The 16200-nt window shown below is 49.6% G+C and overlaps 1 protein-coding gene across 1 annotated transcript in view; it reads right to left on the bottom strand.

Moving 5' to 3' along the window:
• Positions 1-16200, bottom strand: part of MTFR2 (mitochondrial fission regulator 2) — a 288587-nt gene that overhangs the window by 241198 nt on the left and 31189 nt on the right. The window contains exon 2 of the mRNA XM_069606753.1: positions 14613-14751. Within this exon, the coding sequence (XP_069462854.1) occupies positions 14613-14675 (63 nt within the window). The 5' untranslated portion in view covers positions 14676-14751. The remainder of the gene's footprint in view (positions 1-14612; positions 14752-16200) is intronic.

Below are 16200 nucleotides of genomic sequence, written 5' to 3' on the forward strand. Positions count from 1 at the left end.
GGCGACTTGCGACGGAACCAGGTGGGATTTTGGAAAGTTGATGGAGAATCCCAGGTCCGTGAGCAGCTGGACGGTCTTCGCAGTGTGCTCCACGGCGAGCTCCCTTGTCCTTGTCCGGATGAGCCAGTCGTCCAGGTAGGGGTAGACGTGGATCCCCTGTAGCAAGAGCACTTGGTGAACACCCTGGGTGCCGACTTCAATCCGAACGGGAGGGCCTTGAACTGGTAGTGCCGCCCTTGGACCACGAACCTGAGGAACTTTCGGTGTCTTTTTAGAATGGGAATGTGGAAGTAGGCATCCTCCAAGTCCAACGACGACAGGAAATCGCCCTCCTCCAGCTGTCCCAGCACATGCTGGAGGGTGACCATACGGAACTTCTGTGCCTTGATGTATTTGTTCAGTCGTCGTAGGTCCAGGATGGGGTGCCATCCTCCTGTCTTCTTTTTTACGAGGAAGTACCTTGAGTAAACTCCGGAGCCCCGAAGCCTCTTTGGGACGAGCTCGATGGCACCCTTCTTGAGCATCGCTCTTACTTCCAACAGTAGTTGAGAGACGTGATTTTCCTTCCTGGCCACGGGTGGAACGCGAGGGCACTTCTTCTGAAACTCGAGGGCGTGCCCTTGGGCCAGGGCATCCAGCACCCAACGGTCGGTGGAGATGAACTCCCACATGCAGACGAATCTCACCAGCCAGCCTCCCACCGGGGTGCTTCGGCGGGGGCCCGACCCCACGGTCGGTTCAATCTTGTTTGGAGGCCGCCTTGCCTCCTTGACCTCCTAGTCGACGACGACGGGCACCACCTGACTTGCCGCGTCCGCTGTAGGCTTCCTGGGACAAAGATCTTGCCGCTTGGCGGTAAGTGGAGGAGCCACTGCCGGATCCCTTGGAGGCACCTTGTCTGCCTCCGGAGCTCCGAAAGGACGGCCGTCGTTGTTGGAGCACTCCCAGTGCCCGGGCAGTCTCTGTGTCTGTCTTGATGGCCTGAAGGGACTCCTCAACCGCCTTCCCAAACAGGTTGTTCCCGTCGAAGGGCATGTCCAAAACCTTGGTTTGTACGTCCTGGCGGAAATCCGTGGCCTTGAGCCATCCTCATCGTCTCAAGCAAACGCTGTTGCCCAACTGACGGAAAACGGTGTCGGCGATGTCCGTTGCCACCGCGATGGCATGGTCCGAAGCAATCTCCCCCTCCTGTAGGATTTGAAGGGCCTCAGCCCTTTTGGCGTCCGGAAGGAAGTCGAACAGAGGGGCGATTTTGAACCACAACTCCCTGTCGTAGCGGGCTACGATAGCCAGGGCGTTGGCCGCCTTAATAGTCGTCGCTGAGATGATCCGTCGTCCCATCGTGTCCAACTTATTGCCCTTGCCGTCCGGCGGGGAAGTTGATGTCGAGGCCGATGCCCCCGAGCTTTCTTCTTTGCCGCCGGCGAGACGACCGAATCCGGGGTAGGTTGTGCACGAAGGCACAAGGGGGCAGCGTCGGGGACCCGGTACTTCTTCTCGTACCGGTCCCTCTTTGCCGGCGCCGTGGCAGGGTTCTTGAGGAGGGCGAGCCCCTCATCCCAGATGTCATCAAGAAGCGGTACGGCGAGGACCGTCTTCCTTTTAGCCTCGCGCCCTTGGTAAAGGAACCCTTCTTTCTTCTTTTCTTCTGGGCAGAGCTGAAAAGCTTGGATGCCCTGGAAATCATGGCATTAAAGGATCCAATCTCGTCGCGCGGGGACGCCCGAGCAGGGGGGCGACGGGGACACGTCGCCTCCGTCGTCATCTGTACCTGTCGTAGCCGTGTCCGTGCCTGTATCATCCCCGTGGGTAGTAGACCGGGGGGGAAGGCAGAGCAGGCCGCAGAGGTGGGAGAGGTTGCGTAGGATGCGTCGTCCTCCTCTTATGCGGTGGACTCTCCGAAGGTCCTGGCTCTGGTTCCCCCGTCGGGTCTTGCTCAGGTACCTCCGTCGGGGGAAGGGGCAACCTTGTCCTTATCTCCGAGCATAAGGACTGAATCGCTGACAAAATGGCGGCCGAGGTGTCCTGCGGCGCCGGAAACGACGGGCGCGAGGACTCTTGAGGAGCCTCGTCGGCGACACCGTCGCTCTCGTCGCGTCGCCCTCGTCGGGATCCCTCCCGATGGGCTGGGCCTCTTCCACGACTTCGATGAGCTCTTCTTCAGAGATCGTGTCCGTATCCATGATGGCCACCAGCCCCTCCCCCACCTTTTCCAACGAGGACTTTGTGGGGGTCTTCTCAATGGGCCTGAAAGACGACTCCCTCCGCGGTGGCAGGGAGACTCTGGGTCCTGAGGGCGCCTCCACTTGTGTAGCCTCCACAGGCTGAGCCAGGGCCGTGGCGACATCCTCAATCGAGGTCTTAGCAGGGTGAATTAAGGCCATCGTCACCTTCTGGACGCCTGGGGCCTTCACCTAGGGGGGAGGGTCCGAGCCTCGCTCCCCCTCTGCCGGAATCTTCGAGATCGACCGGGGCCTCTCCAGAAGCTTCGCTGGGTTCTCGGACTTCCTCTTACCCGAGCCAGAGCATTGGCTCGTGGTTGATGGCGCCGGGGAGGATGCACCCTACCTGGCAGCCAAGGAGCCCGACCGTTCGGCGCTCCCGGTGCCCGTGGACTTGCGGTGCTTAGCCTTTTGTTGGGCCCCCCGTCGCCGGGGCGCCCTGACAGGACTTAGAAGACTGCTCTGACTTCTTCTCACCTGATGGGCTCTTCCCTTCCAGCCAGTTGGCGAGACGGAGGTGGCGATCCTTCATGGTCCGCTCTGACATGTTCCCACAAAACGCACAGTCCTTCTCCTTGTGCGTCTTGTCCTCATGGAGACAGTAGAGGCATAACGAATGCTCGTCCTCCTTGAAAACATTCTGAAGCTGGCATCCAGGGCAGGTCCTGAACAGCTTCCCGGGCTTCGAGCTTCCTTTCTCCTGGGCCATGTCCGGGGTAGGCCTCGGAACTTCTGGAATCCTCCAAAAGCGTAACTCGACGAAATCTTCACCCATGAGGGGCGTAGAAAACTCCGAAACGGATCCCCGTTGATCGGATGTAGAAACGGTGGAGCTTGAGGCTCTATTTAACCAAAAAATGAGAAAAATCTCCTGAAAAAGCGCAAAAACGCAGCAAAAGCTCGAGAGCTACAGCACGAGGACTCCCAACACTTGAACGTGTGGTAAAAATCTGAGGATGGCTGCCGGAGGCGGGGCTTAGGGAGAGGGCAGTATGACCCAGAGACCAGTGATTGGTTACTACTAAGAAAGACAGATCAGAAACGAAACTGATACTGATTTTTTTTCTATACCGAGGATTCCCAGCCTGACGACGGGGAATATTCATGAGCATGTGAATCCATGCCAGACCCCATGCTGGAGAAACTATACATCACCCTCCTGGTCTGTTCGTTGAGGTTCCCAAAACAGACATCCAACCACCAATGAAGAAAACATCCTCATCATCACAGATATGCATTATTGAATGTTAACTCCAAACATCAATACTGCGACAACATTTCCATCAAAATTAAATTGTGCGCCCCATTTCGATGAAACGTATCCCCTGGCATCTGCAGCAAAAATCTTCAGGAACGGAGATCACCGCCCCAACTGTCATTCTTATGGAAATGCAGTACCACTACGGAACACAAGTCACTAACTTAAACTTTCCCCAATACCTTCGCTGGCTTCCTCCGCATTGCTAGCCACAACAGCTAGTGCTCCACGGCATTCCTCTTTTCCGGCTCCTTTTTGCTCTAACAAAACAGCATCACCTTCGCCTCGCCACGTATCATCAAAGAACAGAACCTAATCACATGCAGATGCCACGTCATGACGACTCCACACGGAGCTGGGTTCCTTTTTCTTTTCCTTTACAGATCCTCACTTCAATGTTCCAAAGAAGCAAACGATGATACTAGTGACTCCTTCGCTCCGCTGTAGTCATCGCCATCCCCCCCTGTATTCTGAATGACATCATTCAGACTGAGACACCCAGGAGAGAGGAGTTCCAATGAACTTTTCTGGAACACGCCCAACTCATAGCCGTGGATTTCTGCCAGCCCCTTCTGTAATCCAGCCACATAACAAAAAGGTACTTCCATTGCACCTTGCTTCCATTAACCACGGCAATGTTCATCCACATGACTCCCTGACACAGATTTTCTCATGTAAACTTTAACCAGTCACTTGAATGTTCAGCTCCTCACAGCGTCTGTAACGCTACACTGAGCTCCAGTCCACTGCAGCTCCTCTCAGCTCCCTGTAGCGCTTCCTTAAGAGTCTAGCCTCTGCCATTCCTAACCAATGGACCTCTTGACTTTCCACTGGCACTTTTAAGCAGCTCCCTTGGACCACCTAATTACTTTTACTCTGCAACGCCGCCTGACAGCCTCTTGTGGTGCCTCACTGTACACTACACTGCAGCACATCAAATAGGGGCTCACTTGCCGTTACTAATGCGCCTCTTCACTTCAGCAAAGCGCTTCACTTCAGCAAAGTGCCTCTTCACATCTGAAATGCCTCTTCACATCTGAAGCGCCTCACTGTGCCATGCAGCGCCTTGCTACCTCTGCAGCACCCCTTATGCAGCGACTCTTCACTGCATCTTGCAGCACCTCAGTGCCCTTGCAGCATCACTTCACTGTCTCAAGCAGCACCTGTTCACTGCCTCATGCAGCACCTCACTGCCTCTGCAGCGCCTCTTCACTGCCTGTTGCAGTGCCTCACTGCCCTTGCAGCACCTCTTCACTGCACCTCACTGTGCCATGCAGCGCCTTGCTGTCTCTGCAGCACCCCTTATGCAGCGACTCTTCACTGCCTCAGGCAGCGCTCCTTCACTGCCCCATGCAGCGACTCACTGCCCTCGCAGCACCTGTTGACAGCCATGGCTGCTCTCTGATTCCAGTGCCTTCACAGCGCCTCTGTCTGGGCCTTTCTTGCACCTCTGTCTGGGCCACGCTTACCCTCAGTGCGCCTCACAGCCATCCAGCGCTCTTACCTGAGAGAGGATCACTTCGCTAAGGGGGGCGGTGGGTGTCTCCCTTTGGTGCTGTCCCCCCAGCACGGCCAGCTTCATCCTCTTTGCCAGTGTTGAATTCAGGGTCCGGCCATAAATGACTGACACTCCAGTGAACTGTTATCTTATTTACTTTGGTTCCGGTACATCAAATACAGTTCTTAGAGTCAGGTAAGTAAAAGCGGACATAGGACACCCACCAGCATCCTCTCTCAGGGCTTACATCCTTGCAACTGACCAACCTGGAACACACTCATAAACATTCTAAGCCCTGCATTCCATCTCAAGATTCTAGCCACTTGCACCAGATGAATGCAAAGTTAATCACTATAAATCATAGGGTAGGGAGTATTGCTGTGCCATGGGTTTTTGAAGCAAGAATGGGTTAATATTATTCCGTAACCTCCCCTTGCCAACCCAACATTGTTGCAATAAATGCCTTCATGTATATCACATCTAGTCCTGTTGACAAAAAAAGTTGGACACCAAAGACAAGAAACAGTCTATAAAATAAAACAATTCTGTATTGGGTTGCATAAGCAAAGGTAGAAAATGTCTGTTAAGTGGTGGTTTCCACCCCAGACATGCAGGGTATGCAACTAGTAACAGTAGTATGAATCAATACAAAAAAACAAAGAATTGCGTTTGTTGTCATTGTATGATAAAATGTGGGGAAAATGTAATGATTTAATGTAATTTGTATTTATATATATATTTTTTAAAAAAAATTATTATTAATGTATGTATTTATTTGGGATTCTGCTTTGATGATGTACCATATGTTATAGTTTTTTCTTATATGATGTTATGTTACCCAGTCTTCTGTATACTACATTAGTTTTGAGATACCTTTCCATGTTGTTGAAGTAAATTTGTAAATTAAAAAAAAACAAAAAAAATAAAGAAAACATAAAAAGAGAAAAACACACACCTAATACATTCATGTTCTTTGATCACAAGTAATAGAAGTTTGAGTCTGGGCGGTGGTGTGGGATAGAAGGGGAAGCATGCAGAGAAGGAAGTAGAATAATTAGCAAAAAGTAGGAGAGAAACAAGTGGTGATAGCAGCAAAAGTGGGACAGAGTCGTTCCTGACCTAACAGAATGCTAAGAACAAATCATTGGGCTAAACACAATTTGTACAGCTGAAGCTAGGGAGTATCACTTTGTTACTCCCAGTTAAGGTCTGAAAAGAGAATGCCAACAAAAAATATAATGGTATTTCTTCTCGGGTGTAGCTTCGTTTTCCTAGGTCAAGGTTTGCCTGAGCAAAGTTAATCACAACAGCACGCTGTCATACAAATCCCTCCAGTTGTAAAACTCTAAAACCTCTTCTTGCCAGACATTCGAGGCAGGATAACATTCACAACTCATATGTACACAACACACACATAACCCATCCTGTCTGATGTTTTTGTGTTATATAAACATCCCAAACAAAATCCCCTTCGAAATCCTATAAAACCTATAGACGTCAACTCCCATGAAGCCTCAAGTACTGAGACAATGAAGAGGAAGGAGTCAATATGGATCAATAGAACCACCAAGCTCAACATGTTCTCCTGAGCTCAAAGATGTGCCCCCCACCCCCACCGACCAACTGCACACCTGGAGGTGTGTGCTTCCTCACTAGTTACACAAAGTGAAAAAGCTGCGATTTTCGAGAAATCTCATAATAATGTTTTTCCAAATTGAGAAACAGAACGAAAATAATGTTATTTCGGACCATAAATCTTCTAACAGTGCGCGTTTGTACAGCGCTGCCTGGCACCTTTCTTCTGTGTGCAACAACTCTGTGTGCTTCGTTTGAGGTGAACATTTGCTGCTGGGTGCCCTTTCTTGCCGTCCTCGCTACAATTTGAATATGGCTGCTCCCTTTGCCATCCTGCTAGACTAGTACGAGGCCTTCCAACTTGCCTCCTGCAATTCCCATTGGGCACCCGGAAAACTAAAGTGGCCAACTGGGGACCGGCAGGCTTTACCTGGCCCCCTCCTACAAGGCCCACTTTCTAAGGTCCGGTCTGTTCCGTTGTCCGTTGCCTGGCCGGGCCGGGCCTGTGGGTCCTCTCCCACCCATCCTCAACGTGCACATGGAGGCCGAGGGGAACTCCACACATTCTGGGCATTGAACTAATGGAATATCTAACTTATTTTTCGAAGGTCAGTTCCCTCAATCTATCTTCATCGACCATCTGCTCCACACCTGTGACTGTCCCACCTCTCTTCACCAGCTGCTGCTGCATTGCCTTCTGGACCTTGTTCTGCCAATTTCTAATCTAGCTGTGCCCAGTGGCTGTACTGTGTTTCACCCGGTTTGCTAAAAATATTTGTTTTTGGCTGTGCCCAGTGGCTGCATTGTGCTACTCTGGCCTGCTGGCCTGTCTCGTTCCTCCATTTCTGGTCCCAACACCCACCCCCTTCCACTCTTCTCCCACTCCTTACATCCCCCTCTTCTCTTCCCCCCTCATCAACCCCACCTATGGTGCTCTGTTTCTCCTATCTACTTCAACTGTTTCTCCATTTATCCTACCCTTCTCACTAAGTCTGGTAGGAAGAAGTTCAAAAAGGATATCCTGGTCTTTAACCCTAGTCTCCCCATCGCTGACACCTACACCAGCGCCTCCTCCAGACAAACCCCCACGGACATCCTCCTTGTGGTTCCTTTGCCAGACCTATGGACACCTCATATGGTCTCTGTGCCCTCTCCTTTCTCTTCTCCCATTAATGGTGGCACCCAGTGGGAGGCCATCCCGGCCCCCTTCCACTCCTCTAAGGTCATCATTGATGTCTACCTGAATGGCACTGTCTTGTTCCAAGGCGCTCAGGCCAAACTTCTCTTTCATAGACGTTTCCCCGAGCCTTATCAACTTCCTTCATTCATTCATTATCCTGCTGTGCCTCCTCCCTATTCTCTGGCTTCCCTTCCCCCACCTCTGCCTCCTCCTTGGCTAACTTGCCCTCTCCTCCTTCCTCTTCTCCCCCCGCCCACCCCGACCCCCAAGGCTCCTTTTACATCTCGGCAGGGCGTACACCTCGGCAGGGCATACACCTCCGCAGGGCGTACCTCCAATTTGTACCCCTCCCCGGAAGTCTTTCAAGGTTGGCAACCTTCTACATATTGCCACTCTTTGTCGCTCAGCCGTCAAACACTCCCGACACCTGCCACCTCTGGGAAGAACTCTACCTCGAGGTCTTTGGTCCCGCCGAGACATGGCTCTCGGCCGGCTCTGTCACAAGCTTTGACTCTCTCCTTACTGAGGACTACACGATCCTCTCTGTGCCCAGATCCAAACGTCCTGGTGGGGGTGTAGCCTTGATCTTCCCAGAGTGGATTCCTGCCTCCGTCATTTCCTTCTAGGCCTACTCCTCCTTCAAATGCCTTGTGTGCAGGCTGCCGCTCTCTCACAATTGCTACCATCTATTTGCCACCTGGTCAGACTACTTCTTTACTCTCAGAGTGGGCTGACCTCTCCTCCCTCCTGGCCTTGACCACTCAACTCCTCCTCCTTGGAGACCTCAACATCCACCTGGATGCTTACTGTCCCTCCTCCGGACTCTTTTGCGACCTCTGCGACTCTCTCTCACCATCTATTCTCCACTCTGGCTCGACTCACTCTGCAGAGCACACCTTGGATGTTCTCATCTCCTCAGACCTTTCTCATCCTCTAGCCACTCCTCTCTCCTGGAGTGACCAAGTTCTCCTTTCCTCCCATCTCTCCCTCTCTACCCCTCAGGCCAAGACAACTCGAGCACTGCCACCTACCTTCTCGGTCATCCGGCTCATGAAGCATGCATCAGTTGAGGCTTTCGCTGCCACTTTCTCTCCCCCTCCACCTCTGGCTGACTCACACCCTGATACAGCCCATTTACAAGCTCTGCTCTTCTACCTCATAATCTCGAAGTTCTTGCCCCCGTCATAAGGATCCGCTTTAAGCCCAAAGCCAAATGCAACTCTTTGTACGACTCTGGCCTTGTCACCCTTAAACTCAGGTGTAGAGTGGCTGAGAGAAAATGGCTGTCATTTTGTGCATTCTCTGACAAACTGGCCTGCCACCTGCTCCAAAGGAAATACCAGCTCTCTGTCCGCATTAAAGAGAGAGCCCACATCCAAGCCCGCATCTCTGCGGCATCTAACAACTCGGCCGAATGCTTTAAAATCTGCAAGGAAATTGCCAATCCTGCGGCAGTCTCTAAATCTCCTGTCCGCTCCCAGGCTTCTCATTTAATCTCTAAAACCCAGGACATCCTGTCTACCCTCTCGTCCTCTCCTCCTCTTGCCGCTTCTCTCTCCTCTACCTCTGGCCCCCTGCAGCAGCCTCTCCTCCCTCTTTCTCTTCCTTTCCTCTGTTCTCCCCTGATGAGATTTCTAGACAAGTCTGATCTATGAAAATCTCGTTAAAACAGGTTCTTCCAAAACCATCAAGGACCATATTGACACCCTCGCCCCTCACTGGCCGACTTCTGCAATCACTCCTTCGCCACCAGAGTCTTCTCCCTCCCCCTGAAGCACTCTCTTGTGCACCCTCTTCTCAAGAAACCCTCAGCTGACCCCTCCTGCCCGGCTAACTATCACCCAATCTCTATCACTCCTTTCCTGGGGAAACTCCCGGAAAAGCTGACCATCTCCCAACTTAACCCTCACACTGATTCTGGTGGTTGTCTCCATGACCATCAGTCTGGCTTCAGAGCAGCCAGAAGCAAGGAAACTGCTCTCCTGAACATCTGTGATTACCGGCTCTCTAACCTTGATTAAAATCTCCCATCTGTCCTCATCCTACTCTCTCTCCTCGGTCTTTGACATGGTAAACCATGGCATCCTGCTCAACCGCCTCCGTGATAACCTGGGTCTCACCGATCAGGCCCTGGCCTGGCTGACCCCTTTCCTCTCCAACCAACCCTCCCACATCCAACTTGGGTCCTCCTTTCGTCTAGCTCACGCTCTACCTGTGGTGTTCCTCGGGGTCTTACCTCTCTCCCTGGCTTTTCAACCAATACCTGGCATCTTTCGCCCACTGCATTGCTGCTCTCTGCTCCAACTTTCAGTGCTATACGGATGACACTCCGGTTGTTTTCAGGCTCCGCTCTGCCACCGCTTCTCCCTCTCATCTCCAACTGCCTGTCTGCAATCCAGGAGTGCCGTTTCCCAGTCAGTGACCTCTGCCTTCATGCCAGTAAAACGGAGATCCTCCTCATCTGCACACTTGCACTTTCCTTTCCCGTCACCCTCTGGCCGGCCCCCCTTGGCCCTCTTCCTGCTCCCACCTCTGAGTACCTCAGGGTCATCTTTGACTCCTCACTTTCCTTTTCTCCTCACATCTCTGAAGTCTCTAAGAAGTCAAACTACCAACTTTACCTCAGAGGCATTCTTCCTCTCCTCACCTTCCCCCAGAATCTCACTGTCTCTAGAGCTCTGGTTCTCTCTAGGCTGGACTACTGGAACAACCTCTTCCTAAATCTGCCTGCTTCTACTCTCCGCAACTCATACAGAACAGGACTGTGAGACTTGTCCTTTGCCTCAAGCCCAGGGATCGTATCTCTCTAGCCCTGAAATCTCTTCATTGGCTCCCTGTGGCTGCAATGATTAAGTTCAAGACACTCTGCATTATCCACAAGCCCTTCTGGGGCGTGGGTCCGCAATACCTTCAACTCTCCCTCCGGAAATACCTTCCTACTCGAGCTCTTCGCTCTCCACCTCCAACTCCCTCAGGGTCAGTCGCTTCTCTAAGAAACGAGTTGGTGGTAGATCTCTGGAACAGCCTCCCTGCATCTCTGAAACTCGAGGAGAACCATCTTCGTTTCTGGAAGCACTTCAAGACCTTTCTCCTTGCTTCTGCCTTCTCTCTTCCTCTCCCCTGCTGATCTCTGTCTGCAATTGCAACTGGGCACCTGGCTACCCTCTGAATTCGGGCCCAGGTCCCTCCCACCCAGCTGCATACCCACACTGTCTCCTGACAACCTTTGCACTTGGGTCTCTATCTGCAACCCTACAGTCCACTTACCTGCACTTATTAGACACCCGTTTGCCTGAGCTTAACTCTTGCACGTGCCACCTGCTGGCCTAACTACTTGCTGTTTGGATCCCATGTTCAACTCCACTCCTCCCCTGCCCCTTGCACTTTCCCCTTCCCTCTCCCCTGCACGATCTCAAGATCACTGGGCCTGGTAAGATTGTTGTCTTGTCCTCCCTTTTATCCCTCCCTTGCCTCGTTGCGCCTTGAAACATTGGTGTATAGGCGCACTTGTCACGACTCGCTCCCTTCGCTCCCGTTCCCACCACTTGGGGGCATGATTTGGGGTTTATTCCCTACTGGACCTTTCCTCCGAACCTTATGCTACAGTGCTGTGATGAATTGGGAGCGCTAAATCCCTATTTTCCAAGCTACTTCCCTTCCGGATCCATTCCGGGTTTTTGGCAGCCAGCATGCTTCTTTAACCAAATGACTATGCTTCCCAGAATGCCTGGCCCACTGCTCCACCTCCACCCTTGCAGGACAAGGTTGGGTGGAGGATAGGTAACAGCAGTGGCTGCAGGTGCAGCAATCAGCACACCTGAGGCGTGTGCTCGTTAAGCAGCTTTAAAAGCCTCAGTCTTACTTCAGTCCAGCGCTGGTCATCGTTTGCAGTGTTCCTGTTGTGACTAGTCCCTTGTTCCTTGCCTTTGTACCTAGTTCCTGTTTTCTTGTTCCTCCGCCCTGAATCTCGGATTCATGCGCTAATTGATTTCTGCTCCCTTGATTCCCTTTTTGTCTTCCTCTGTTTGCAGGCAGCATTTCTCAGTGCTTTCCCCTTTTAGATGCAGCCCAGTTTGTCTGTGTTCTATATTTCTTTGACTCTGTCCTTTGCTGCTGTAAACCCGTATGCCTTAGCCTTCCTCTTAGATTAGCTTCCTGTCTTTTCCTTGGAGAGGTAGGGAGAAGTTTGCATTGGTTATTTCGTTTTTCCCTACTCCTGATCCTTACTTTCTATTGGGATCCATTCCATGTTTTCCATTGCACTTCTGCATTTATTTCCCATTTGATTATTAGGTGTGGTGTGCGGTTGTAGCTAGCTCCTGTGTGAATGCTTATGTTTTCCTCACTAATTTGTAATCACTATTCCAACTTAGGTATTTAGTTTTCCTCCCATTGCTGTTCTAGCCTTTCTGGGTCCCAGCTAGCTGACATTCAAGAGGTTTATCTCGTCCTCGTGAGTACAGTTCTTTAGTTCCCTTATTTAATACCATCAAGAGTGTTAGTTCACAGATCCCGTCATTGCTTGCCCTCCACGTGGGTTTAGCGCTGTCAGTACCTGTAACAGCAATTGGGGGTAAGGCGCTTGCCGACTTTCCTCGCGGTCAGGTGCTTACCCCACATCCCTTTTCATATATTGGTTTTGTTGTCACACTCTATTTGCACTCCTGGGTTCTAGCATACATGAGTCGTTGTTCCTGTGTGCACGTAGTTTAATTCGAAGCTATTCAATGTGTGATTTAGTGCACATTTCCCTTGCCATATTCGCTGCCTTTGTACTCGCCTGACTAATCATGACAGCGCTATAAATAAAATGGTATCCAGTCAATGCATTGAATACAAAGCATTGAATGACAAAAGCATCGAAAAAAGAGCATTGAATGCATTTTTCTCAAAGGTAAAGGTTTTCTTTTAATTGTAATGGGTTTTAAGGGGTAAAAAAAAAACGGGGGGTTGGGTGGGACCCCCTCATGAAGAACATTTTTAAAAAATTCAATTAAAAAAAACAATCAATGCTTTTTTCCGTTGCTTTTTCTTAGATGCTAAGGCATTTGATGCTATCACTATAAACCAATAAAATATATCATAAACATGCAGACTAGTGGCAATAATGAAATCCCACTACATGGGACATTTAAAAATGGTATAACAGAGGGAGAGAGAAGTCAGACGGAAGGAAGCAGATCAGGGCAGAAGGCATAGGCACGGGATTGGACCGTGTTGATGACAACAGGTGTTATCAAGCTGCAGCTTGCAGGCAGTGCTTACCTGCGTGGCACAAGGCCACAGAAGATCCTGCAGGCACCTGGAGAGGACAGCTGAGCTACCAGCAATGACAGCAGAGCTGCCGGAAGCACGGTCAAAACCAAAAGTATCAGGCTTACCAACTGATGCATGCAGAGACAGCAGAGGAGCGGAGAAAGGCTCTGCAGAGCAGAGCACACCATGCCGAGGTGAAACCTTCACCGCAACAACGTGCCATGTGTTGGAGGAACTGCCAGACATCGGTGAGTCGACCCAGAGCTGTTGAGAACCCGCAGGGCATACAGATAGGTGTGGGGACCATCAAGAACTTTGTCTGAACACCGACCAAGTAGAAAACAAAGACAAAATTTGCACAAATCCTCATATATGAGATGTCAATATGGGGAAGATTAGGAGCAAGTATTGCCACAAGCGAAAGAATGTTGATGAAGGAATTCAAAGAAAAAACTTGAACAAATCACCATATATGAAATGTCAATATTGGGAAAGTTGGAGCAAGTATTACTAAAAGTGAATGAAAACTATGGAAGAGGTTAGAAGGGTGAACTTGAACATGTTTCCATAGATGAGATGTCAATGTGGGTAAAGTTGGAACAAGTAATACCTTAAGCCATGACAGACAGTAAAGAAGTACTGTACTAAGATATTGCGAACATTTTAAAAGGAAGCCCTGGTGAAAGAAGTACATCAGGCAGTAAGCATTTGGGGAGAAGATAACCTGGCAGTAGAGTATACCAGGGGATCTGCAGACCCCAGAAAGGAATTCCTGGCAGGGAAGTATACCAGGAAATCCGTTTACTATATACAGAGACTGCTGACATTGTAGACAGATACCTGGCAGGGGAGTACAGAAGGGGATCTGAAAAATCTACTAAAGGCTTCCTGGCAGGAGGCTCTCCATAAGAAGTAAATCGTTTTTGAAAGACACTGACACTTTCACCATCCTTAAAGAACTATTCTCACTATCTTTAGGAAGTAAGTGCTTTAAAGAGACATTGTTGCCATCCTCAAGAAGTGATTATTTGAAAGACATTTGTTCCTGTCTTCAAGGAATCATTATCTTCAAGAGACACTTTTGCCATCACACCGAGACATCCAGGGGAAGATAATTCTCCCTCTGGATTCAAAGGATTACTTTGTCGGATTTATCCATTTGTGTTTTAACAAACAATACACTTTCCTTACACTTTTAGTTCATCTTTATGCAAGGGTCAGATTCATGTTTTGGACACAAGGACAGTGTATATCATTTTGACGACGAGACACTGACTGATCTTTAGTTTTAGTTTCCTAGGTAGGTAAACGCTCCTTAAGATAGGAACAGGTAGGCCTTTATCCAACCCTTTTATTTCAATAGAAATGTCTGATGTTGAAAAAACTACCGCTTTGTGTCCGCCTCTCATTTCTGAGCCCCTCACAGCATTCATGAAAAACCTAGTACAAAGCAATTGGGTTTAAAGTGACGCACATTTGAAGCTGAAACAAACTCAACGTGAATGGAGTGAAGGATTACAAATAAAATTTAAACAGGACATGAGAAAGAAAATAGACGGCGCAATAAGACATCATTAATAAAAAGAGACAAGAGTGTTGAATGGAAATGTCACATATTCTTACCCGCTCCACTGGTATACCGAAATATTGAAAGAGCTGCCTGAGCAGGCCAAGGAGTAGAGACATTTATAGTGCACTGCAAGAACTTAAGATTGGCAGTCCTTTAGCATGTGCCTCCAAAGGCTTTGGGACATCATCCAAGCTGCAAGATTAAATAAAAAAAAGAAGCAGGTCAAGTAAGAAGTTACTGTACATAGAATTTACACAAGAGTTGGAAAATCTACAAAAAGAATAAAAAGTAATTTATGATAAAAACCAAACACATTTCCATTCCAAGTGTCAAATTAAGCCAACAACTGCACCTAACTGAAAGCTGCAGCTGCACATATTCTCCAAGTAGCTTCCTTGTTTTCCGATTGATAAAGCAGACTGGGGTTTTAGCTAGCCATTTCTTTACCGGAAAAAACTATATTTTAGCTTTCAAAAGACCAATGGATTTTCACAATAGGTTACTTAACTTTATTTCGGTCATAAATGTACAGCCACACACATACAATTAAATACAAATCAAATGTCAAACACTATATCTTTCCATAGAGTGATGCGACTGTTACGGTCTCAAAGCCCCTGGGCCCATCCATTGATCAGCGGGCATATTTAAATTAATTTTCCATTCTGCAGGGGTTCCAGGTTCTTCTATGCAGCTGGGCCTTCCCCAGGGCCTTCCCCAGGGCCTCCCCCCACCCCCCCGACCTCCCAACGGTACTGCATTAGCGCCTGATAGCACAACTTGTTGCGACTTGGTTTCTTAATTATAGGCATTGTTGGGCTGGATGTGAGCACTCATTTCAATCATGCCATTGGTTCTTAATCCACCTCTCGTCTTAATACCCAAAATACCAACGTCCACTTTGTGGTCCTAGAAGTCAATTTGTAAAAAGTCAAAAAGGCACTCTGCTCTCCCCTGGGTGGTGTAGTCTGGTGTAGTTTGCAATGTCCTCTCCAATTAAGGAGAGGCAGCCGCACACTGCACGGAACCAATGCGTGCATTTATTTACGAGTCCCTGCCTAGTTTCCTGATGATTTGGGGCCAGTTTAAAAACTTATGGAGAAAGACTGTACTCCCAATATGATCCCCCACTCATTTTGTTGGTTATCATACCATACCCCAGCCGTGATCTACGTGCCCTAGGGGGGGATGCCATGCGGGGCAGGGTTCCATGCTACATGGTCAGACCTACCAGTTTGCTTCTCAACTGTTAAATTGATGCTGGTCTAGATAGACAACTACAGGCTTCTCGGGCAGGTGCACTACTTGGTTCCTTGTTCCTGAGGGGGGAGTCCAAGTAGTTTGGGACTTGGGGTACTTTGTTATCCAGGGCACTGTTGAAGTCACTGCTCTCTGCAGTTGAGCAAGTGGGATCTGTCCCATCCTTGCTGGTACACTTATTAGAGGGAGACGGGGGGAACAAGGTTGAAGTTGGCTATTGCCTCCACAGTTGTTTCGTCTCCCCCTCCCCCTTAAAGTTCGCCATCCCTACCAATTGTTCCCCCAGGTCTCTCCCTTTCACAAGAATCAGCCTCTTTAGGTCGGCCATCTTGGACAGAACATTGCTACATTTCCATTCGATAACCATCAATGCCCTCATGT

This window comes from Ambystoma mexicanum, chromosome 4p (assembly GCF_040938575.1).
Source record: "Ambystoma mexicanum isolate Mex_15411 chromosome 4p, UKY_AmexF1_1, whole genome shotgun sequence".
In the NCBI taxonomy this organism is placed as follows: domain Eukaryota; kingdom Metazoa; phylum Chordata; class Amphibia; order Caudata; family Ambystomatidae; genus Ambystoma; species Ambystoma mexicanum.